General features: G+C 40.3%; 1 protein-coding gene across 3 annotated transcripts in view; it reads right to left on the bottom strand.

Annotated features, from left to right (window-relative positions):
* Window positions 1-9,040: 9,040 nt before the first annotated feature.
* The window catches only part of LOC126251606 (cytoplasmic dynein 2 light intermediate chain 1), an 80,215-nt gene continuing 61,829 nt past the window's right edge, over window positions 9,041-27,426 (bottom strand). For 2 of the 3 annotated variants that reach the window (XM_049952140.1, XM_049952142.1), the window contains 3 exons: window positions 14,940-15,096; window positions 9,981-10,073; window positions 9,044-9,889 (listed from right to left, as the gene is read on the bottom strand). In XM_049952140.1, the coding sequence (XP_049808097.1) occupies window positions 9,839-9,889; window positions 9,981-10,073; window positions 14,940-15,096 (301 nt within the window). In that variant the 3' untranslated portion in view covers window positions 9,044-9,838. Of the gene's footprint in view, window positions 9,890-9,980; window positions 10,074-14,939; window positions 15,097-27,426 lie in introns of all 3 variants that reach the window. The other variant, XM_049952141.1, reaches the window with a different exon arrangement.

The following is a 27,426-nucleotide window of genomic DNA, read 5'->3' as shown; positions in this document are numbered from 1 at the left end:
GCGACATTTGATGACCGTCACTTTCCTAGCGTCGACAATGAGGTCACTCATATTACAGATGTTATTCTTACAGCTGCGGAACGTTCAATACCTCCCACCTCCGAATTGCCCCGGCGCCCCCCCAAGTTCCTTTGTGGAACGAGGCATGCCGTGATGCAATACGTGAGCGGCGACGTGCTCTTCAAGTTTTCAGAACCATCCTACATTGGCCAACTGTATCCGCTATAAGCAGTTCCGCGCACGGTGTTGTCTCATCATCTGCGAAAGCAAGAAGGCAAGCTGGGACTTCTTTACTAGCTCATTTAACACCTTCACTCCCTCCTCGGAAGTTTGGAGTCAGATTCGACGGTTATCAGGCACGCCTAGTTTCTCCCCGGTCTCTGCGCTCACTGTCGTGCATGATACATTAGTGGACCCCGTCGCAATTTCTAACTCATTGGGTCAACACTTTGCTGAGATTTCGAGCTCTTCAAATTACCTGCCAGAGTTTCTTCCGAAGAAACGTGCAGCGGAAGTGCGACCTCTTGCTTTCTCCTCTCAAAATCGCGAAAGCTACAATACTGTTTTCTCCATGCAGGAACTCCAACATGCACTCTCTTCTTCTCGCTCCTCCGCCCCAGGACCGGATGGTATCCACATCCAAATGCTGCTGCATTTATCATACCATAGTCTGCGTTACCTCCTTTGCCTTTATAATCGAATTTGGACCGACAGTACTTTTCCCAGACGATGGCGGGAAGCTATCATCGTTCCTGTTCCAAAACCCGGAAAGGACAAACATCTCCCCCTCTAGCTATCGCCCCATTTCTCTCACGAGTAATGTATGTAAGGTTTTGGAGCGTATGGTGAATTGCCATTTAGCTTGGTGGCTGGAGTCCTGCAGTCTTTTAACACCTGCCCAATGCGGTTTCCGAAAGCATCGTTCTGCAGCTGACCATCTTGTTGCTCTCTCCACTTATATCATGAACAATGTTCTCCGGAAACGCCAAACAGTAGCAATATTTTTTGATCTGGAGAGAGCATACGATACCAGTTGGAGGACAGGCATCCTCCGCACACTGTTCTCTTGGGGCTTTCGCGGTTGGTTGCCCCTTTTTCTTCGCGAATTTATGACAGAACGCACATTTAAAGCACGGGTGAACACTACTCTCTCCGGTACCTTCTCCCAAGAAAACGGGGTACCCCAGGGCTCCATGCTAAGTGTTGTACTGTTTGCCATTGCCATAAATCCAATTATGGATTGTCTCCTTCCTGATGTCTCGGGCTCCCTCTTTGTGGATGATTTTGCGATCTACTACAGCTCTCCATGGGCCAGCCTTCTTGAACGACGCCTTCAAGGCTGTCTCGATCGCCTCCACTCTTGGAACATAGAATCAGGCTTCCGCTTTTCTCCCAGTAAGACCGTTTGTGTTAATTTTTGGCGTCGTATGGAGTTTCTTCCACCCTTCTTACATCTAGGACCTGTCAACCTTCCATTTTCGGATGACGGTAAATTCTTGGGTCTTATGTTTGACAGAAAACTGTGCTGGTCCTCCCACGTTTCCTATCTTTTGGCTCGTTGCCTGCAATCCCTAAACACCCTCCATGTCCTGAATGGTACCTCCTGGGGAGCGGACCGAGTGGTCCTTCTCTGCCTCTACCACGCCTTAGTGCACTCGAAATTGGACTATGGCAGCATAGTTTACTCCTCTGCTCGGCCATCTATTCTTCGGCGTCTCAACTCTATCCACCACCGTGGATTACGTTTAGTGTCTGGAGCTTTTTTACACCAGCCCTGTGGACAGCCTTTATGCTGAGACTGCTGAACCTCCGCTGTCCATTCGGCAAGCTGTCCTTCTAAGTCGTTATGCTAGCCATCTGTCTTCCACGCCTGCTAATTCGGCCCATGACATTTTTTTCGATGCCTCCTTGGATTTAGGGTATGCAGGCTGCCCTTCCTCCCTACTACCACCGGGAGTCCACTTCCGTTAACTGCTCCATTCTCTTTCCTTCCGCTTTCCTAAAACTTTCTTGACAACTTGGGGTACAGCACCACCTTGGCTCCGTCCCCGGACCTGCCTGCTCCGTGACCTTTGTCAGTTTCCCAAGGATGGCACCCCTTCACTTGTTTATCGTCGGGCATTTTCTGCTCTATGTGCACAAATGAAGGAAGCCACATTTATTTACACTGATGGCTCAAAAACATCGTTTGGTGTAGGGTGTGCCTATATTGTTGGCGACACCCCAAATCGATTTCGGCTTCCCGACAGTGTTCGGTTTATACTGCGGAGCTTTACGCTGTTCTCCAGGCTGTCCAATACATCCGTTGCCATCAGCGGATTGTAATGGTCCGCCTGGTCGTAGATATCGCTAATTGCTGTAAACGCACTATTTCACTCCCATTTACGGAGCTTGTTAGCACTTGATGTTAGGTTGGCGCCATTACAATGTATTGTATTGTAGTAATCGCTGCTGCTTGCTGGATCGCTGCTGTATCTCGATGCTGATGCTGGCTCTAACTCTGGTTGTCTAGGGTAAACACATGAGGTCCCGTGTTTTTCATGTGCTTTTGATGATAAAGAACGAGCGAAACCAATACATATGTAAACATCAAATATTTATTACTTTAGTGGCCATATTAATTCCACTGTCCACCAAAGACCATAACACAACACAAAGTAGTACTTCCTTTACATGTTCTTTGCATTGTTTTGCCATCCCAAACAATAACACAGAAACACACTTCACCAAAGTGACATTCCGACTGCCCCCCGACTGCCTCCGACTGCTTTTTCGCTGCTTGTATTTATAACATTGTCAAAGAACTACTAAAAAGAGATATAGTTTATAAGTCACGTGTACATCTGTTATCATAATTTGTGCAGAAAAGTTATTAATTTGCATCGAGTGACATAATTTAACATGTTATTAAAATGACAGACAGATTTGTTGACTTGACAGAATAATTCTTTGTTACAAAAAGGCCGTTTTTTAGAAGTTTGTCAACTGACTTCTCTAATTTGCATAAATAAGTAAGTAACATGAATTATTAAGAATTACATTGGTTTTCGTCTAAAATAGGATTGATTACGTGAATACTGAGTGAAAACGCTCCTAGTGAACAAATAGGTTTCACTGGGTGATTTTTATTTAAGGAGATCCAAAATACCTAAGTTGGCCACTATTTTTCGTACTTCATATTAATTATTTAAGATAAACTTAGTGTTTTTCATGATGACATTTGCTGTATCATTGATCAAGTGATATAAACTTTTGTGTGGGTCAGTTATTCAGTATAATTTAATGGGTTGACTGTTTATGGAGACATGTTGTGCAATCATTGTTAACATACACAATAACTTTTCTATAATCATAAATACTCATTAAACTGGTTGAATTTGGAGGGTATCGCATACTTCGGGAAAGTAAAGCCTTTAATATGTTCCGTTACAGGATACAGTATGTTTCTGTTCAGATTCTCTCAGCTCTCTCCTCAGTCTCCAAGCTTTCTACCCTGTCCACCCTCTGGTCCAACGGATTCAGGACTCCCTCCACTTGCTCCACTTGGGGGGCGTCACTGTGACGTTCCTCTGGATCCCAGGATACGTTGGTATCTGTGGAAATGAGGCGGCCGATATAGCGGCCAAGGCTGCAGTCTCTCTTCTTCAGCCAGCTATTCGCACGATTCCTTTCGCCGATCTATGGAGTATTTTATGTCGTCGTGTTGTTCTTTTATGGCACGCACATTGGTCGACACTTCCCCATAATGAATTGCGGGACGTGAAAGCTCTTCCCTGTGCTTGGACCTCTTCCTCCCGAACGCGTCATCGGGAGGAGGTAATTTTAACTAGACTCCGGATAGGGCACTGTCTTTTTAGCCATCGACATCTTTTAAGCGGCGATCCTCCCCCGCTTTGTCCCCACTGCTCTCAGCTGTGGACGGTAAGACACCTTTTACTTGAGTGTCCCTATTTTACTCCGTTACACGCCCGTCTACAGCTGTCGCCTGAAATATCATCCATTTTAGCAGATGACACGCGCTCAGCCGATCACGTTCTCGAGTTTATTAGTGTCAGTGAGATGACATCAGTCATTTGAAGCTCTTTCTGGGGACAACCAACCCCTTTCTGTAGTGGTTTTTTAAGCTTTCCTTCTGCTTTTAGTTTCTCCAATTTTTTGAGTTTCGTTCCCATTGCTGCAGGTTTCCATTTTCGTTTTTTACCTTTTCATAAGTCGCAGACTGGGTGCTAATGACCATATCAGTTTTGTGCCCTAAAACCAACATTAAATAAATAAATAAATAAATGCGACGCCCCCACATTCCAGAATTGTTAAAGAGTGGCTCCAAGACCACTCTTCTTGGTTTGAACACTTTTGCTGGCCAGCAAATTCCCCAGACACTAACATTATTGAGCATATCTGGGATGCTCGTCAGAAGAGATCTCTATCCCCTCAATCTCTTACAGATTTATGGACAGCCCTGCAGGATTCATGGTGTCAGTTCCCTCCAGTACTACTTCAGACATTAGTTGAGTCCCTATCACATCATGCTGCAGCACTTCTGCGTACTTGCAGGGGCCATACATGATGTCAGGCAGGTGTACTAGTTTCTTTGGCTCTTCAGTGGACTATACTCAAGAATTTTATCCCACAAAACTTCAAACCTTCATCCTCAGATACTGAAACAGAGTTACTTTTGCAAGTCTTATGTTTACTTTTTACTTGCAGTTACTTAAAAATGAATGAATTCATTTATTTGATAGCCATCTAATGCCATAACATTCAATCCTGTTCAGGAGAATATAATGCTGTACCAGTCCAAGAATACACGCGCTGTTTTCCATCAATTACTTCCAAAATAGTTTACATGCATTATAATGTAAATGTATCAGTAGTTTTCTGGGTTATAAAACCATGTTGAGAATGAATTAAGTTCCATTTGTGTTAGTGAACCTTATTAATTTGTTGTACATTACTTTTTCCTATTCTATGGAGATAGAGGAGGATTATGTGATGCAAAAACAGTTCATCACTTTATCATCAGTTTTATCAATATGTATTATTTTTGCTGCTTTTAACAGCTAAGAAAGGATATCCTGCTATATCAGCAGCAATAAGTAACACAACTTAACAATCAATTAGGTGTATTGACCAACACTTTTACAACTCAACAAAACATGTAAACGAGCACTAGTTTGCTCATTGGAAGTTAACTGGAATTGAACTAGCAACTTATACTTGAGCCATGCACATTGCTGCAGAACTTCATGGTAATAGGTTTAAATATTATTTGGAAAATGGAGAATATCTCAATTCAGGTTGAGCTGGCTAGTCCATATACACTCCTGGAAATTGAAATAAGAACACCGTGAATTCATTGTCCCAGGAAGGGGAAACTTTATTGACACATTCCTGGGGTCAGATACATCACATGATCACACTGACAGAACCACAGGCACATAGACACAGGCAACAGAGCATGCACAATGTCGGCACTAGTACAGTGTATATCCACCTTTCACAGCAATGCAGGCTGCTATTCTCCCATGGAGACGATCGTAGAGATGCTGGATGTAGTCCTGTGGAACGGCTTGCCATGCCATTTCCACCTGGCGCCTCAGTTGGACCAGCGTTCGTGCTGGACGTGCAGACCGCGTGAGACGACGCTTCATCCAGTCCCAAACATGCTCAATGGGGGACAGATCCGGAGACCTTGCTGGCCAGGGTAGTTGACTTACACCTTCTAGAGCACGTTGGGTGGCACGGGATACATGCGGACGTGCATTGTCCTGTTGGAACAGCAAGTTCCCTTGTCGGTCTAGGAATGGTAGAACGATGGGTTCGATGACGGTTTGGATGTACCGTGCACTATTCAGTGTCCCCTCGATGATCACCAGTGGTGTACGGCCAGTGTAGGAGATCGCTCCCCACACCATGATGCCGGGTGTTGGCCCTGTGTGCCTTGGTCGTATGCAGTCCTGATTGTGGCGCTCACCTGCACGGCGCCAAACACGCATACGACCATCATTGGCACCAAGGCAGAAGCGACTCTCATCGCTGAAGACGACACGTCTCCATTCGTCCCTCCATTCACGCCTGTCGCGACACCACTGGAGGCGGGCTGCACGATGTTGGGGCATGAGCGGAAGACGGCCTAACGGTGTGCGGAACCGTAGCCCAGCTTCATGGAGACGGTTGCGAATGGTCCTCGCCGATACCCCAGGAGCAACAGTGTCCCTAATTTGCTGGGAAGTGGCGGTGCGGTCCCCTACGGCACTGCGTAGGATCCTACGGTCTTGGCGTGCATCCGTGCGTCGCTGCGGTCCGGTCCCAGGTCGACGGGCACGTGCACCTTCCGCCGACCACTGGCGACAACATCGATGTACTGTGGAGACCTCACGCCCCACGTGTTGAGCAATTCGGCGGTACGTCCACCCGGCCTCCCGCATGCCCACTATACGCCCTCGCTCAAAGTCCGTCAACTGCACATACGGTTCACGTCCACGCTGTCGCGGCATGCTACCAGTGTTAAAGACCGCGATGGAGCTCCGTATGCCACGGCAAACTGGCTGACACTGACAGCGGCGGTGCACAAATGCTGCGCAGCTAGCGCCATTCAACGGCCAACACCGCGGGTCCTGGTGTGTCCGCTGTGCCGTGCGTGTGATCATTGCTTGTACAGCCCTCTCGCAGTGTCCGGAGCAAGTATGGTGGGTCTGACACACCGGTGTCAATGTGTTCTTTTTTCCATTTCCAGGAGTGTACATTAGCAAAGCATAGTTAACTCTGAAGGATAGTGGAATGATTGTTATTGGGCCTGTGAATGCTTATATCAGCTGTTGTTGGTTCTGCTCATGCTCAAGTAGTGTGAGAGTCCACTGCTGAATTCACCACTGCCTATGGCAAGGCAGTGAAACTCCTCCTATCAACAGTTTCAGCTTCCATAGATGGAAAGGATTCTAAATATCCGATTATGGTGAGCACTTGCATAGGAGAGTAAGATGCCCGATTATATTTTGGATGGAAATCTGTAAGATCCTGCTTGGTATATCATGAATTCCTGCCGACTACATATATTGTATTTGTTATTTAACCTTTACTGTTATTTCCCTCCTTATATTTCTAATAAACACTGGTAAGTTACAGGTGTTGATTTTGTTTCCTATTGGCTACTGATTTGTGTTGAAATTACTTTGTGTGCACTGAAGTTTTAGCTATTCCAGGGAAGTAGCTGTTGAATTTTCTCTCTTGGTGCCTATAAGAGAAATTTTTGTCGAAGTCTCACTCGACTGTTTCTTGAGTTCTTGTCATATACATAGAATTCACATTGAGATGGAACACCTGGCAAGATCAGTGAAGTCCATACTAATAAACTTCTTGAAAGAAACAGTACAATCACAACATAACATATCAATAAATTTTTATTTAATTCCTACGAATCTGATCTGTTGCTGGTTGCCACGTTTGTAAACAATGCTATTTATGTAGTGACTTAAAGTGCAAGTGTGATAATCCTGTACTTAATAAATGTTATTATTTGTTCTTCTCAGCTTGTAAAGAAACCCATATGCTAAGTTAAGGAGTTGTGTTTTTGCATGAATAAAAGAATGTCGTAATATTATCTGTGTGTAATAATTATTTATGAATAATGTTCATACATATAAAATGAACATTTATATATGATTTCAGCATTTTAAGTTTTTTGAAGTGCAACCTTAATTGCTTGAAGAGAAACTATTATACGACAAAGTCTGAAAAAGAGTTAGTGATCAGAAGTAAATAATCATACACAAAATAAAATGAAACCACTAAAATTGCAGATTTCACTAAGAAGCTAATTAAAATAAGTCAGACCCACACAATAGATAAGTTGCTGCTGCGTAGTATGCTGTCATGACCACTGAGTGCAATAAAAAGTGCAGTCAATTTGTAGTGGCATTGAAACAAATTTAAATAGGAATCTCTTCATTTCATTGATAATAATTAAAAGTAGTTGGAGAAAGAAGAGATGTGGACCAAATTCATTTTTATTGAAGTGTATGTAAGAAAACTTAAGGTTAGACTCTGGCTTCAGTGATTATTGGGGGTGTTGAAGTGCACAAAGCAGAAAATAAAACATTTGATTAATGGGTGATGAACAAGTGTGATAGAGAAAAAAGAGAAAGCAAATGTAAATGTACACACACATAAGATACCTGGATGAATACGTACAAAAAAACCAACAATATGAATACACTGCTGCAGTGGTACCGTTAATGTCAGAACAATTGCGTGTCTTTTTGGTCACTGAGCATGGTAGGACAGTGCTAAGTGGGAAGACTATCATTCATGAGTACAGCAGTTCAAAGTTCTAACCTGTTATCAACATTTATGTTGCCGTGATTTCCCTATATAGCTTAGGATAAATTCCAGGATGGTTCCTTTGAAGGAGCACGGCCAATTTAATCTATCTTCCACAATCTGAGCTTGCCCTCTAGCTTTAATGAACTTTTTATCAAAGGGACATATGATTAATCTTCTTTCTTTTTTCACCTTTGTGGTCTTCAAAAAATTTACATTGTCACTTGTTTACAACGGTGTAAGCTTTACTTCAATAAATTTCTTCAAACACACAGTAAACATAACTTATTCATGTGAGAGTTTGTAATTTTAATAATAAAATGTTGTGAAATGGTAATTGTGTCATAGTTATTAAACACATCTATAAACAAATAGTTCAGGTATACAGCTCTTGTTACAAGTATAGAGGATACAAGGCAAGGTTTGGATATAAAAGAAGCAGAAAGGTTGATCATGTATTTTGACAAATCTGGTGCATGTCTATTTTCCCAATATCTCAATTATTGTCCTCTTTCAGGAAGAGAACATCAGAGTTAATGTTTCTTGTCTTGTATCTATCAGACAACTCCTGGTGTCTTATTGTGAGTATATGCATTTTTACATTCACGTAATACTGGAAGGTTTAATATTTTTAGTTCTGGGTTATACTATACAAATGTATCATATGTTTTTAACTGTGGTTTTATTTAATTTTGACTTTTGTGATACAGAATGATTTTTGATAAAAAAATTACATCTTTCTGCTCAAATTTAAGTAGAGCAGGAAGTGACATAAAACATTCATGCGCTGCACTGATTAATGAATTACAAATCTCTATTTCATCTACATGTGACAATTATAACTTAATAAAAAGACAGATGGCCTCAACAGTACTTATTTTCAAGAGGTACAACTCCCAATACACACAACAAAACCACAGAAAAACGAATTGAAGCAGTACTCTTAGTTCTGCATCACGAGTTCCTTCTTCAGCAGAGGAAAGAAGAACTCACTGGGAATTATTGGAAACGGTGGGAGGGTGGCATGTCATTCAGAAAACAGGTTAAGACTGACACTGAGTACATTGTGAAGGTTGGAGAACTTTTTACTTATTTTGTGCAGGTTATACTGAGATGCATCTGCTGAAAGTAAGTACTGGCCATACCACTGTGTCACTGTGAATTTATCTACCTTCAACTTTTCTTTTATACAATTAGTTTTAATTTTCAACATCAACTACAATTTTTCCTCTTTAATCTCTGTGGGCATATATTCATACACATTTAACCTGTACCTACTTTCCTCATGTTTTATAATCTTAGTAGTAGTATGATGAACAGTGTTGATTTTTTGAACCATCACACATATTATTATTTTTTCCATAGGATCCTACTGGACTGAAATCCAACAAAGCCTGAAAGATCAATACTAATGCCGCTAAGAGAGCATATTATCTCATCTCAGAACCACCTGGAGCTACTTCACTCATGCACCCAGCCTGTAATACCGTCTTGAACTGCACATTCTTTGTTATTAGTTTTATTGGTGTTGTTGTCTTTTCTCAGCTTCCTGGCGGTATCGTTCAAGCTCCTAACAAAATATAAAAATGTTTGTAACAGAGACATAACAGATGAAATGAGACATGCATAATAAGCCAAAATGCATTTGGCAAAAAACTTACTTCATCCTTCTGTGCCCTTAACGAATCTATCAATGGTTCACGAAAGTTGAGATCCTTGGCAGGATCATCTGGAATAGCATTAGTTTCTGCCTCCTGTAATAAGAATCATAGCAACAGATGAAAATCTTGAAAGACCATTGCTTTCTCAGAAACTGGAACTAAAATGAAGTACAACACAGATGATATAAAATTATGGAACAGAATTCATGAGCAGTACTTAGCTGCAGGAGGCAAAAAAATTAATACTGCCACACAGAAGTAAATGACACTGTGACGGCCTTTCGCCACATAGCTGTCTTAGCAGTTTTGTACCTCCCTAGCTCATAACAGCATTGCTAAGGTAAAGAGTTTCTTCCTTCTTGTGTTACTTCCATCTCAAGCTCTCAATCCTGCCATGTGACGGATACCAGCACACTATGGTCGCTGGCTACAAGTAGAAAACAATAGTGAGACTTCTGCTGACCTAGCTTCGACCAGTTTCTATCTTCTCCTCAGGGCATCAACATTGCTTCCTGCTCCATGCTCACACTGTTAGGGACATACCATGTGGCGACATGAACAGTGAAGCTTTCAGAGATACCCGTGTCATGCCATCTCTACCCCTGCTACACAGCTGGGTCTGATTTGGTTTTTCATGCTGCATTTTCTGCCGAAGACTGTTAATTTATGCCTCATGTTGGATTTTCATTGTGCTGGTGAAACTTGGGATGAGACTGCCACCTAGCTTGGCATCCAAATTTTCTATTGTGCTGCACCATTTTCCAGCACCAACCATGCTAGCTAGTGACTTTGTTCAGAACTTATGAATTGCAAGACTATTTTGTGTGTTTTTCACTGTAGTTGCATAATCAGTAATTAGATGTGTTCCTCAAACATATGTGAGCATTGTTCTTGTGCTGTGTCTACCATGCTCTGTTCTACTATTCGGTAATCGAGTTATAAGTTGGGTGAGGAAACATTCCATAACACTATCCCAGCATTTGGAACCGCAGGATAAGAGTAACGCATCTGTTGTGAGGATGAAGGAGAGACAGAGATCTCCATTACATACATGTGTTCCTTTGTTAGAATTTCTAGTCTCATGATATTGAAAAAAAAAATAGTATTTGTTGTAGCCTTGGTAGCCTGTAGACAAACAGTTTTTTTTTCCTACCCTTCCATATTATTCTTCCTGGAGGTGAATATTTGTGAGAAGAATTATAAGATGATAAAAACTAGAAAGTCCAAATACAAATCCAACAACGGAAGCACACAGTGATTACATCAACCACTAAAGTGGTTTAGAGTTTGGTATTTCTTTCTTTTGAAGAAACTCTAAAAGCTGGCAGCATACAACAGATGGTAGCATATAACAATGAGCAGGCAGACAGGAATTCACACAAACACTGTCTGGTTTCCAACTGATAACTGGCCCCCACGTTAAGCAATACAGTGGCTTGGCTTCCACTCATGCATAGTCTTCTAAGAGCATTGTCAAAACATGAGCTACATGTTTCTCTGGTGCCCATCGGGACTATCAACAGACGGGGTTTCACTAGGCATGGCCTACAGCTAAACAGGACTGGGAAGGGGAGATAGGTACAGCTGATTCATGAAAGTGTAGGGGGTGGATCTCGGGCCACACATGGTCAAATCCCTGTTGTCATAGGTAGGAAAAGTAGGCATTTTTTAGGATAAATCCAGACAACAGTTTCCCCTGCCTAAAGAGTATCTCCAGCACTTTAAAAAATACTGAAACAATCACTCACAAGACAGATTTTAACACCTCAAATATCACATATATCAGATGTCACAAAGAAAAATAAACCATTGGAAAGAGTAACATGGGGCATTTCAGAGACTTAACAATCCTCCATCAAAACATGCAATCAATAGAAAATGAAATACAACTATTAGAAGTTGAGCTGCAATCTTTGAATTGCACAGTAGTTCGTATTACTGAGCACTGGTGTAGAGACACAGAAATCCAACATGTAGTATTATCACTGTATGAAAAGGCAGACTCTTACTGCAGAACTACTTCAAGGGGTGGAGGATCATGCATTTATATCTGAAAAGGAACACAGTTCAAATCAAGACGTGACCTCAGTACCGTAAGTGAAGACAAACACTTCGAAATATCAGCTATTGAATTAACAGGGCTTGATATCACCAAGAAATTAAAAATTTTGTGTGTGTATAGATCTCCCAGTGGTAGTGTGGACACTTTTTTCAGTAAGTTAACAGAAGTTCTAGATAAAGTCTCAAGTGCAAATGTCAACATAATTCTGTGTGGGGACATTAACATCAACACTAACATCATAAATGAATCCAGCAGCACCTTCATAAATATCCTTCAAAGTTTTGGCATGTCCCTATTGGTCAATAGTGCAACAAGGGTTACCACAATGACTTCATCAATAATTGACCATGTGGTCACAAATATGGACAGGGAAAAATGTGATGTAGCTGTAAAATACCTTGGACTATCAGACCATCTCTGTCAAATAACAGCAGTAACGTCAGGCATCGAATCATTCCCTAAACTACAAGCCTACAAATGACATCTATCAGAAATCAAAATAAAAGATTTTTCAAAAGAACTAGAAAAACAAAGTTGGGATGAAGTGTATTAGGAAACCAACGTGAATATGAAATTCTCTAAATTCTCCACATTTTTTAAATTGAACTTTGAAAAGGCATTTCCAAAAGTATGCATGTCTGTATCAACATCACACAAAAACAGACGGATAACAGCAGGTATTAAGAAGTCCTCCGAAACACTGAAACACCTAAGTTCCATGAAAAAGATTCACAAAGATCCAGAATTCTTAAGATCTATAGGAAGGTGCTGATTGCTGCAAAAAAGTCATTTAATGACAAAATAATATGTATTACAGAGAATAAAAGCAAAGCAGTATGGGACGTAATAAAAAAGGAAACGGGGAGCGGTAAACAAACAAAGAATAACATACTTGTAAGGGAGGGAGATAAAGTAAAAAATGATCCACAACACTTTGCAAACTATGTAAATGAGCATTTTTCAACTATTGCAGAGAAGTTACAGCAAAAATTGCCCCAAACAAATATAACACCTGTAAATAATGTAGCACTAAATACAATGTTGTTACTTCCAACTACAGAGAATGAAGTCAGTAAAACTGTTCAAAAACTAAAAAATAAAAAGTCAGTGGGCTTAGATGAAGTACCAATGTGTGTACTGAAACAATGCATAGGGATTATACAAGGCCCCTTAACAAATATAATAAATGAATCCTTCACTTCAGGAACATTTCCAGAGCAGTTAAAACAGGCAAGAGTTGTACCTGTGCTTAAGAAAGGTAATGCAAAACACATAGAAAATTACCAGCCCACACACAGAAAATTACCGGCCCATTTCCCTGCTGTCACCATTCTCAAAAATAATAGAAGCAATTATGAAGGACAGATTAATGAATTACCTGAATAAATACAATCTTCTAAGCGAATGACAGTTTGGTTTCCAAAGTGTCAAAAATACAGAGTCAGCCATAGTAGAATTCACAAAAGTTGTACTTGATGCTCTTGATAAAGATGAATGTGTCACAAGCATATTTTTGGATCTTTCTAAGGCATTTGATATTGTCGACCACAACATTCTATTAAACAAATTAGAAGCATTAGGAATAAGAGGGGTAGCTAATCACTGGTTTCAATCATACCTAACAGATAGGGTACAAAGAGTAGAGATAACACAAACTTCAAATAGATCTAAACATTTAGTAAAACACTTATCAGAAGCAAAATAGATTAATATAGGGGTTCAGCAAGGTAACATATTAGGACTAATACTGTTCCTGATATACATCAATGACTTTCCCAGTAGTGTCACTCATGGTGAAAAAATCCTCTTCGCTGATGACAGCAATATTATGGAAAACAAGAGAACTCCTTGCCAAGAAAACAAATGAAACTCTCAAGGAAGTTTATGATTGGTCAATAAGTAATAAAGTGACATTGAACATTAAGAAACTAATGCCATGAATTTCAGTTTGAAGAGGAAAAATGACATTGAACATAAAGAAAACTAATGCCATGAATTTCAGTTTGAAGAGGAAAAATGACAATGTTCAATTAAATGTAGATGGCAGCTCTATAGACTGTTTAACAAATGCAAAATTTCTAGGAATGAATATTGATTCTCAGTTGAAGTGGTGTGAACACACAAAGGTACTTGCTTACAGAATGTCATCAGCATGTTATGCCCTTAGACTCCTATAATCAGTGTGTAACATGCAGTGTCTTTTAGTTACATATTATTCATATGTGCACTCAATTCTTAGCTATGGCATTCTTTTTTGGGGAACAAATGCACAAAATATCAACACAATTTTCAAACTCCAGAAAAGAGATATAGGAATATATAAAACTTTGAACATAGCTGCTAAGGTTCAGTGACCGTGTCAGAATTATATTGTAACAAATAAGCCCTCGGTCACAAATATTAAGTCAAAAATTGACCTGGTTTTGACGCTACTATGAGCGTCGTCTTCAGAATTAGACTAACTGTACTAAAACATTAGGTATATAGTACATTAATAAAATTAAAGTTTGTACTGGCTCGAAAAGATGCAGTATTTACAAGTCACATATTAAAAAAGATCTCAGCCAGAAAGGCGACGTCATGAACACTTGTCAGATGGCGAGCAGCCCTTAGCGGCTCGCCATCTGACAAGGTGCTGTATTACATTACTTCCCATAGAACTACGAGTATGAAAGTATATACAATTTTTTCTCTGTACCTAACACAATATAGTTTGGTATCTATTATTTATATTTAACTCTTATTCATGTAACAATATCTAAATATGAGCTAACATGATGCATGCACATACATTCTCATCTATCGCACTGCTCTCTCTCTCTCTCTCTCTCTCTCTCTCTCACTCACACACACACACACACACACACACACACACACACACACAATGTGATCTATACCTGAGGAAAGTGAGTTGTGAAGCTGTGTTTCCATCTCTCCAGAGCAGAACCAGCCCCTTTCTGAGGGAATGAGCCAAACCCTCTTCCTATTTGCTCCATTGAATCCGATCCAGCAGGTATCAATAATGGGTTATTATAATCTTGTGAAATGCCTTTTCTGTAAAATAAGTACATCCAAAGATAATACAATATTAACTTCGGGTTTATAATAGTTGCTACATGATTTTTATATCTGAGGATATATTATCAAATACAAGGGACAAAAATGTAGATTAACTGTGTGTTTGTGACTAAAGCATCTTTTCATAAATATCTGGAATAAAAGTATTGCAGTAAGAAGCGTTAAACCACAGATGGAAAAACTGCTCATCAAATCTAAAGTTTTTGCAACTTATAAAGCATCAGGGAGAAAAGGGAATAGATAAAATCTAAAGAAAACAAGTAAATCCTTGATTGAATGAAAGATCATGCCAATGCTGTATTGGGGGAAACAAAAGCTAAATAATAAGAAAAATAAAGAATAATGAATTCTAAAGGAGTGACTTAGATTAAATAGAACCACCAACAACCTGCGGGTAGTTGACTATTCATCACTGTAAAAAAAAAAGAACACAGAAGAAATCACAGGATTCAGGAGGAGAGGACTCATTTATAATTTGGCTGTATTTAATCAAAAACACTCTGGAATTTTAGATCTGAGCACATTTTCATCGATGGTCTTGTTAAACTGATAAATATCTGTGACTATGGCAATCTTGTGTCTGCTACATCATATGTGATGCACTTGCCTTGAATTTCACATTATTTAGATGTGTCTTACATTTCTAGCATCTTAAGAAATAAACGAGCAAAAATTTATGCTCTAAATGCCATTACCAATTCAGATCCCTGTTTCATGCTTAAAAACTGATAGTACATTTACTTTTCTAGCAATCAGGCCAAATGAACAGATGACATCTAATTCTGTCAGCAGCAGGAAGAGCTTTTAATACCCTTCACTGATGATGCAACTGTCAAGGAAGTAATTAATTTATCAGAGATGCGTATAAAATATTTCACTATCTTCAGAAGTTTAAAAATAATGCCCTCATTACTGGTAAGAGGGTGGTTAAAATAAAATTCTGGGATTATAAAATTGTACTGCACAAAATGATAAACAATCATCAACATATCTTTTACTGTATCATTCAAAAATGTATAAAGTTTTCTATCTATTTTCATACATTTGATGTGAGCACCACTAATAGTTCCAGAAAAGTCCAGAAAACATAGTCAGTGCTGAGTGAAGCAACTTTGGAAAATATTATTTCAGTTGCAGATACGATTTCATATTGTATGTAGTTAACATCAGTAATTTGTTCACTGTAAACATTATATTTGATATATTTCCTAGAAGAAATGTCTAGAAGTGTAAGATTTATGCTTTGTAGAAGTCACAGGAGTGCATCACCTCATCCAATCCGTGAGTTAGAGAGCTTCACACTTGAGACAGACAGACACACACACACACACACACACACACACACACACACTTAGGAAGAAATCCAGAGATGCTCCACCATGTATTAAAACAATTTTATTCCAAATCTTTAATTTATTGGAAAGAAAACTCAGATAAACGTCTTCAGCTATGGTGCTTGTTGCTTAGAAGAGAAACTAAACAACAATAACATGGGGCAGGTCACAACAGACACTCACTTTTTGGGGAAAAATTAGTGTAATGAAGGGGTCTGTTGGTTGGTATGATTACTAAATGCTGCAATTAAGTAAGCTGATACAGAGATGGCTCTGAGCACTATGGGACTCAACTGCTGTGGTCATTAGGCCCCTAGAACTTAGAACTAGTTAAACCTAACTAACCTAAGGACATCACAAACATCCATGCCCGAGGCAGGATTCGAACCTGCGACCGTAGCGGTCTTGCGGTTCCAGACTGCAGCGCCTTTAACCGCACGGCCACTTCGGCCGGCCCGATACAGAGATGTCAAATGCCAAATCATCTGTGAAAAGCATATGGTGCAATTAAGTTTCACCATCATCGCCAAGTTTTTCCAGTATAAGACTTACAAATTCAACTTGCTTACAGACATAAGACTGCCATACACTATGTGATCAAAAGCATCTAGACACCTGGCTGAAAATGACTCACAAGTTCGCAGCGCCCTCCATTGGTAATGCTGGAATTCAATATGGTGTTGGCCCACCCTTAGCCTTGATGACAGCTTCCACTCTTGCAGACATATGTTAAATCAGGTGCTGGAAGGTTTCTTGGGGAATGGCAGCCCATTCTTCATGGAGTTCTGCACTTAAGAGAGGCATCGATGTCAATGTTGGTGAGGTGTGGCATGAAGTTGGCGTTCCAAAGCATTCCAAAGGTGTTCTATAGGCTACAGGTCAGGATTCTGAGCAGGTCGGTCCATTATAGGGATGTTATTGTCATGTACCCACTCCACCATAGCCCATGCATTATGAACAGGTGCTCGATCATATTTAAATTTTCAATTGCCATCCAAGAATTGCTCTTCAACAGTGGGAAGCAAGAAGGTACTTAAAACATCAATGTAGGCCTGTGCCGTGATAGTGCAATGCAAAACAACAAGAGGTGTAAGCCCCCTCCATGAAAAGCATGACCACATCATAACACCACCGCCTTCAAATTTTAGTGTTGGCACTACGCACGTTGGCAGATGATGTTCACCAGGCATTCGCCATACCACACGCTGCCATCGGATTGCCACATTGTGTACTGTGATTTGTCACTCCACACAATGTTTTCCCACTATTCAATCATCCAATGTTTACACTCCTTACTCCAAGCGAGGCATCATTTGGCATTTACCAGTGTTGTGTGTGGCTTATGAGCAGTTGCTCAACCATGAAATCCAAGTTCTCTCACCTCCCGCCTACCTGTCATAGTACTTGCAGTGGATCCTGATGCAATTTGGAATTCCTGTGGGATGGTCTGGATAGATGTCTGCCTATTATACATTACAGCCCTCTTCAACTGTCAGCTGTCTCTGTCAGTCAACAGACGGGGTCGGCCTGTACGCTTTTGTGCTGTACATGTCACTCCACGTTTCCCCTTCACTATCGCATCAGAAAGAGTGGACCTAGGGATGTTAAGGAGTGTGGAAATCTCGCTTACAGATGTATGACACAAGTGACACCGAATCACCAGACCACGTTCGAAGTCCATGAGTTCCACGGAGTGCCCCATTCTGCTCTCTCACGATGTCTAATGACTAGTGAAGTCGCCGATATGGAGTACCTGGCAGTAGGTGGCAGCACAATGCCCCTAATATGAAAAACCTATGTTTTTGGGGGTGTCCAGATACTTTAGATCACACAGTTATGTACCCAGCATTTTTATTAGAAGTACTTGGATGTGATGGTTTGCCGATCACTTCAACCCTTTATCATCTGGAACCTTTTCTCCTGGGTGAGAAGCCCCAATACCTCTGTAACCCCTGTTTAGTATCAAATGTTATTATGAAGGTTGGTAGATATGTTACTTATCAATTGTTGGAATCAATTGTTGGAATTCACATTTACATGTTTTCCCAGTCACAGTGGAGTTTTAATTTATAGCCATGGCAGATGTGAGCACTCACAGATGCACTGCTGAGAAGCACTTAGTGACAACTGTATTTGGTTGGTTGGTTGGTTTGGGGAAGGAGACCAGACAGTGTGGTCATCGGTCTCACCGGATTAGGGAAGGATGGGGAAGGAAGTCTGCCGTGCCCTTTCAGAGGAACCATCCCGGCATTTGCCTGGAGTGATTTAGGGAAATCATGGAAAGCCTAAATCAGGATGGCCGGACGCAGGATTGAACCGTCGTCCTCCCGAATGCGAGTCCAGTGTCTAACCACTGCGCCACCTCGCTCGGTGACAACTGTATTGATGCACGAACAACAACAGTTCTGGATTGGGAAAGATGTGCTTATGTTTTTGGCAGTGTTAAAAAGATGTGATTATGTTTTTGGCAGTGTTAAAGACAGACCACAGAGTGGAAGGAAGAAGACACGAGAAGAAACACGTTCCAGTGTCTCTGCTTCAGTTGAACAATCTCCTATGAAGTCAACACGTAACCACACTTTGCAACTTGGTATACCAATGACAATAATTTGAGATCACATGAAAAAAGACTTTGTGGTTAGACCTTTATGACTGATGTTCATGAACAAGTTATTGGATGCAGATCGGAATGACACATCTAGCATGCCTTATTTTGTCACTGAAACTCAATTTCCAAATGCAGTGAACCATGCCAAAGTTACGTTTGCAGATAAATGTGTCATTTATTGTAGCTCACATGGTAGAAATATTGTTGTCTTGGCCAAAGAGAATCCTCGTTAGCCACTAGAGTTAGAAAGGAATCACCTCACGTGATGATATGGGCAGCAAAGTCACCACAACATCTGCTTGTACCATACATTTTTGATGTGTCTATGAATGGTGTAAATTATTTGCACATGTTACAAACATTAGTGTTTAATGTCCCATTGACAATGAGGTCATTAGAGAAGGAGCACAAGCTCAGTTTAGGCAAAATGGAGAAGAAAATGGATGTGCCCTCTCAAAGGGTTTAGGAAAATCATGGAAATCAGGATGGGAAGACACAGGTTTGAAGTTCGTCCTCCTGAATGCGAGTCCAGTGTGCTAACCACAGTGTTACACTGCTCAGTTCCTTAGCTGAGGTCTCTGTCACATGCTCATATAGGGACACTCATATGAAGCAACACCAATTTGAAGAAAGCATCAATATTAGAATTTGTATGGCAAGGATAGGAATGGAGGTGATGTAAGGTTTCCCATCAATTCATGGTTTAAGTTCGAAGCCTCTCCAAAATCTCATGGAGTGAGGGTATGTGACACTTTCATTAGTGTCACCCTGCATCCAGGCGACTAGTGTGAGTTTTGGTGTTCTCGTAAAGATAAGTCATTTTAGATTATAAAAACATTTAGCTTAGTACTGATTACATGGTAAATAGGTGTATTAGTGTGCTTTTTAAGTGTACCATTAAAGGTTTCATTTTTCTTTATGTAAAATAGCAGAATACGTGAAAACATTGTACAGTAGGGTTACAGTCATATTTTCTGTTTACATTTTGCCACAGTAAACCTATAGAATTTTGTTTAATTGTTCTTTGCTCTCTCCAGCAATTTAACTGTAGTGTACCTCTTCATTATTTAACCAACATTTCTGGAAAGTAGCATAAAGTTTAAGTTGTTGTTTCAGAAACTTTGCACTGTTGTTTTTGCTTACACACAGTGGCATATAGGCCAAATTTGTGGAATCATATTTTAATGTTTATCTGTAATTTAACTGACTTATTCTTAATAAACTATTACATTTATCATGAGTGAAAAGTGCTTGACTTGCCGTAGAATTGTTAGGTCGGGGCTTTGGTGTGACGGGTGCTGTAGTTTTTTCCATGTGAGTGACTGTAGTGTTGTGGGAACAGGGGAAGTAAATGACACTCAGCAGTTGTTTTGTAGGATATGTACTAGAGATAGGAATATGCTAGAACAAGAGGGGAAAATTGCCGCCTTTCAGGCTGAGTTAGACAAGGCCAGGGGAGATCTTGACAGGTTAAGGAGGGAGAAGGGTAAAAAGAGGTGGGAAGTGGCAACAGGCAACAGGAGGAACAGGCCTAGAACTTTGTCTGACAGCTTCGTGGTGAATGTGGAAAATAGGTTTGACCTGTTGCTTCAGTTAGAAGCTGGTGAGGCTCAAGCAGTTGCAGGTGTAGAGACAGGGCACACCAAACTTTCAGCAGCAAATTGAAAAGTAAGAATGTAGGGAAATCAGTAAAGAGAAAGAGAGTGTTGTTGTTGGGTAGTTCCCATGGAAGAGGTGTTGGCCAACTTTCGCAGGATGAACTGGGATCAGAATACCAGGTTACCAATTTTTTTTAAACCTAGTGCTGGTCTGGAGCAGGTGACAGAGGATTTAGGATCACTTTGCAAAGTGATCATTAGCTTATTTGTTTCAGTTGTAAACATTTGTCATGTATTATTGTTTTTCTGACATGTTCTACATCCTGGAGGACCTACTGACTACAGATCAACTGGAATGAAAGTAAATCTAATCTAATCTAATCTCAGATGGGGATGTTACAGACCTCTTTATGTTATGCAGTCCCAGATTTCAACCCCCATCCCAACAATAAATAAACAAAAATATGAAACACAGCATTTAACTGGTCACAAATTTATTAGATTCATTAAGTAAATCCTTTTCAATTTAGGCAGTTGAACACATTGGAGACAGCCCAACTAGCAGTGTCATATGACTATTACAAGACATATTGCACATTCCCTTACATGATGGTATAAAACAAAGGTCACTTACCTATCCAAAGCATACTAGAAAAGCCATCTAGTAAGTGAAGGGAAAATGTACATTATTTAACTCAAATTCAAAACAATAATTATACTTGTAAGTTTCAGATTTCATAATGTAATAACATTAAACTGATATACACCACCACCACCACCATCACCTTAGCCATTTACAACCACAGCAGGCCAAAGAACTCTTCCACATTTATCTGTGCAATATGGTCTTCAATTACAGATAAGCAAGGGGCTCCTAAAACTTTTCTAAGGTAATCTATTCAGCTTTTATTTGGTCATTACCTAGGCCTTTCATTACCTCTTAGAATCCAACAATAAAGTTCCCTGCTCATTTTCACTTTCTTTGCAATCATATATATACGTCTTTCGCTCCAATCTATTCCCTGATTCATAACTTTATTATCTTGTTTCCCCCACGTATTTACCATCAATCAGGTCTCCATTAGTCATTGAATAACCCTTTGTTTTTGAATGGCTTTCACACTGAAAGTTAATGTCTCACTGTCTTAAATCAAAATTGGTGACACAATGAATTTCAATTTCCCAAATTCCTTGACGTCTAGAAAGCCTTTGACCAGCACCATATCTATGTCTACTAAACAATACACATGCATATGGAATAAATGACTGAATTTAAAGCTTCCTCTGAATAGACTAACTAAATACGTCATTCTTAATGGAGAAGCATCTTCAAAAGCAGAGGGTGGTGCACCTGAAGGTAGTGTAACAGGACTACTGCTGTTCACGATATATATAAATTACCTGTTTGATAAAGTCTAAAGACCTATGATGGTGTTCACAAACAATGCAGCTGTGTAAGGAAAGTCACATTGTTACACAATCGCTACAAATGGCAGAGAGACTGAAGCAAAGATGACAGCTGACATCATATAAAAATATACAGACCATAATAGGAACATACAGACTAAGAGCAAATAAATAAACTGAAAAGTGTACCACCATTTATTCAGATATAAAAAAATACAGCCTAAAATTCTACGGGCATATTAAAAGAATGAAACCAATCAGATTAACAAGACATCTTATGAAATTCTAAAATGTCATAGTAAAGCTAAAATTGGATCAATAAAATAGTTCAGTGCAGTAAAACAAGGTTTGAAGAAAGCAGGAATAACACAACTTGATATATCAGACAGAAAAATATTTAGGCAGCAAATTCACAGCTGCGTACATGGCCTGTTAGAAAAATTGATGATGACTTGAACAACTTGGTCTGACAAACAGAAGTAATATGGTCAGAAGGAAAAGCTAAAATTAAAACTATAAACTGCTCTTTGTTTCAGTTATGCTTTATCATATTGTCGCAATAGAAGCTGAGTAGCACAGTAACCATGGTTGCCGGCACGGTAAGCTCAGCGTGTTCGGTCAGAGGGTTACGTACCCTCTGTAATAAAAAAACTGAGTTAATCGATCATCAACGAACTAAATCGGATGTCTTACGATGTCCACCCCGAGCAGATACAACGAACAAATGCGAACAAAATGAGATTAAAAAAAAAAAAAAATATTGTGCAGTGGTTAAGATACTAGACTGTTGCATGGAGGGTCGTGAGTTCAAAACTCACCTGAACTGTAAAATTTTAATTTCTATATTCGGTTTGAGTACATTCTAGAAGTATCCACAAATGTCAAGAATCATTGTACTGGAATGTTCTGTAACTGTATACATACTGTATGTTCCGGCCAGGAAGCAGTTCGCTCCGCACTCTTGTATGTGCAAGTGCTGAATAAATCTTCATTAAGTGAAGTTAGTGTTCATCATTCATCTAATGACACCTTCTTCTATGTGACATTACTCTCGTGGAGGCACTGGGTATTGGAACTTGTGATAGGGCACATTATCGACGACACAGTGACTCCCATCACGCCACGACAAAGCTGCCGTTTATGTGGTGAGAAACCCGAGTTCGAGCCATATTCAACAGATAGCAATCTATCAGAGACAGAAGAAGAAGAGAACGTTACAAAGGCAGCAACTGTGTGTCACCACATGAGACATTCTCCCAGGTTCCTTGGTGATGATGGACAAGATCAAAGAAGTGGCTCTAGGTATAAGAGCGTACACCCACATTTAACAAATGGGATGACACTGTGTGTATGGATAACGTATTTTTCTACTTGCAGGGCATTGCCAAGCAATGGTATGAGAACAACAAGGGGAAGTTCACAAGCTGGGAAGTATTCCGGGTGGAACTGCGCGAGTATATTGGCAACACACAACGACAGAAGCGCAAGGCTGAAAAATTAAGTGCAGGGCACAGCATCCAGGAGAAACTACAGCATCCTACATTCAGAATGTCTTGGAGCTGTGCAAAATAGTGGATCCTAGAATGAAGGAGCAAGATAAGGTTGCACATCTCATGAAAGGTGTTGCTGAGGACATCTATCAAGCCCTACTCCTGAAGGAGGTTTCGACAGCAGACAACTTCATAAAATGGTGCCAGTATATCAAGACAATGCATCAAAAAAGAATTAAATGTAAGAAGTTAGAATGGCTTCCAAATGTCATATCAATGTTTGTGATGGAGGAAGGAACTGATTTCACAAGTGATCTTCATCAGATAGTGGAGAGGAAGTTCAGAAGGCACTTGGATTGGACAGCGATCACAAAACCAAGATGCTTCAAGAGGTCATAAGGGAGGAAGTGGAACAGACATTGAACCCAATCTCTCGTCCTTCATTTCCCTTTAAAACAGAGGAAAAGTCAAGACCCAGGCAAAGTTACATTCCTACAATGCCACACGAAGAACCTGTTTGGGTACCAGGGAAGACTGACATTAGGAGGAACCAGGATAACCAACCAGTATGTTTCCACTGTGGATGACCGGGACATGTGGTGCGCTATTGTCGAGAAAGGTGGCCGATATTTGATGACGCCTGCGCCAGAAGACAGCAGACCAATCTTAGCCAACGCCAACTCCAGGATGACGAAGACAAACAAGATGTGGGTGCAGGACGACATAGGTCACCATTGCCACAAGCTAGCTGCTGGAGAGGACACTCCCCAACACGCCAATCAAGGTCTCCATTGCCTTTGTTTAGTAGCTCCAGTCACTCACCTAGCTGCCGCAACCTGGAAAACTAAAATGTGCGACCTTCGTTGGAGGTGACGCCACTGGAGAGAAATATCCTCCGCCATTGATCACTACAAAAATAATGGGAAACTACGTTGATATCCTCATGGATAGCTGACCAGCCCAAGCTCTTGTGGACTCTGGCAAGTCATATTCAGTCATTTTGGAGAAGTACCATCGCCAGTTGCAGAAAACCACATTCGTCGACAGCAAAACATCTCTGCTGAAGGTGGCTAATGGGAAATATGTAAAACCTACAGGAAGATGGCCATACACAGCCCTCAGATTTCATCGTCTTACAAGAGTGTAGTCAGGACGTCATTCTCGGATGGGACTTTTCAAAAGTTTCTCAGGCAATTATAGACTCTGGTTGCTTGAATATTATGCTAGATGAGATGAGATACTGTGGACAGGAAGATGCGCATCTGAGTGGGTGGAGACTATGTGTGGTGGATGAAGTGACCATTCCTGCAGTCAGTGATAGAAAGGCAACTGTCATGTGTCATGCCATGCATCAACCCATTGATCTTGTAGTGGAATGTAAGAGAAACATACCAGTGAAGAATAACTTTGTCATCCCAGTCTCTGTCGTCTTGTTTACAAATGGATTCAGTGAATTGTGGATAGTTAACTGTCGCTGAGAACCGCAGATCCTTCCAAGATGCATGTACATAGCAGTCGCTGAGCCATTAATTCTTCAAGAGTTCTCTGAATGCTTCAATACACAAGTGAAGAGCAAATTAGACGAACTGATGGTGAAACACCAGATTAGCACTGGAGACCATCAATCAATAAACCAGAGAGCATGCTGTGTGGCAGCAACGGAATGTCGAATAATTCACGACAAGGTAGAGAAAATTATAAAGAATGACATCATTCAGCTTTCGCGGAGCCCATGGTCATCACCAGCGGTTCTTGTCAAGAAAAAGGATGGCAGATGGCGCTTTTGGGTTGATTACAGGAAGCTTGATAAGATAACTAAAAAGAATTTTTACCCCCTTCCATGAAATGACGATACACTAGATTGTCTGAAGTGCGCTAACTTTTTCTCATCCATGGACATGTGCAGGGCATACTGGCAAATCGAAGTAGATGAGGCTGATCATGAGAAAACTGCATTCATCACTCCTGAGGGCCTGTATGAGTTTAAGGGGAGGTTTACTATCTTTTGGTTCAAAAACTCGATTTTTTTTTTTAAATTGCGTTTTTGGATCCATAAAAGTGTTTAGAATCCACCCCTAAAACAGTTTGTCCAAATATGGAAAGGAAATGTTTGTTATTTGCAGTTGAACAAAAAAAAAGCACCTGCCTGAAATCGGCCTTTTTCACGCACCAGTTTTTTTCGGGAATTTCTACTCTGTAGCCGCGAAAAATTATTCTATTTGCTTGCCCATGACTAAAACTGATAAAGTGATCAAGAAGCTTATGATGTACTATGGCTTGGCAATCTGACGGCATTCCAATTTGGTGAAACAGATGAAGAAGGCACTTTGGGCAACGTACTTCCACAAGTGTTCGACAGATGACCACCCACAACACCAAAATTGTCCAGCTGGGGAAAGTAGTTGGTGCAAGTGGCGCATTGCAGAGGCTGAGCTTGGGTACAAAGTATTGGATGATTACACACTACTTAGTTGCTATTGCAGAAAACAGCACTTACGTGGTGGGGTAGCAATATATGCAAAAACACCTCTTGCACCAAACTGTGGCAGGATAGATCTCAATACCCTTTGTGATGAAATGCATTTTGAAATGTCAGGTCTAGTAATTGAGAGCCTTAAGCTAATGGTAGTAGTAGTGTACAGGCCACCTAGTGGTGACCCCCATATCTTTCTGGAGAAACTTGAGGAACTCTTAATGTACATATGTATATCGAAATGGAAAAAATACAATGTTGTCATTGGAGGGGATATCAATTCAAGTTTTGATGTCCTGCAGGACAGAAAAACTGTGACAGAGCTCAAAAATGTGCTTCGACAATTTAACATGTACTATGTTAACTGCAAACCTACCAGAGGCTCATCCTGTCTAGACAATATATTTACAAATATTAAGAGAACTTGTATGTCTACTGATGTAATTAGTTTCCCTTTCTCAGACCATGATGCAGTATATCTTAGTCTTAATAATGTAACTTCAGACTGCACCAAACCAGAATCTAAAACTGTGATTACTAGACCAGTGAGCAGAGAGAGGATGGATAGGTTTAGACATGCCCTCACTTATTTCAGTTGGGACATATGTTTTATTAGGCTTCAACACTGTTCAGCTGATATTGTATTCACAAAGTTTTTCTCCATCTTTTTAAATGTATCTGAAAAAATGTACAGTGAATATTAGTAGTAATTACAAGAAAAGGAAAATGAAGGAATGGTATACTCCACAGTTAGGGCAACTGAAAAATATTGTTATGCTGTATTCTAGTCTGTACAAAACCAGTAAATCAGAACTGTATAAAGACCTGTACGCTAAAGCTAAATGCAAGTACAGGAAGGCAATAAATGAAGCAAAGAAACTGCATAACATAGTAAACATTGAAAAATCTAACAATAAATGCAAGAAGGCCTGGAGTGTAATAAACTCCATTGCACACACTAAACACAAGGAGGAAATTGCCATTACCCCAGAAGAATTTAATAAATATTGCATTCAGTCCATTGAAGAAATTAGTAGTTCAATAATCAAACCACCTGAAAATGCACTTAGTATTATGGACAGCTGCTTTGAAAAGCTTCCCCCAAGCACCTTCACTTTCACAGAAGTGAGCCCAAATAATATCCTAAAAATAGTGAAAAATTTCAAACCTTCAGTTAGTGTTGATTACTATGATATGTCATGTAATTTGTTGAAAGATGTTATTGATTGTGTGATTTATCCTTTAACCTTTTGTGTTAACAAATGCCTAGTTGAAAGTAAGTTCCCCGACGTACTAAAAATTTCTAGAGTTGTGCCCATATACAAAAAAGGGGAAAAGAACTGTCCCGCTAGCTACAGACCTATATCCATGACCCCAGTTTTTTCAAAAATTTTAG

The sequence above is a fragment of the Schistocerca nitens genome, chromosome 4 (assembly GCF_023898315.1).
Source record: "Schistocerca nitens isolate TAMUIC-IGC-003100 chromosome 4, iqSchNite1.1, whole genome shotgun sequence".
NCBI lineage: Eukaryota > Metazoa > Arthropoda > Insecta > Orthoptera > Acrididae > Schistocerca > Schistocerca nitens.
The sequence above is the reverse complement of the archived record's forward strand: the minus strand, read 5'-3'. Positions and strand labels throughout refer to the sequence as shown.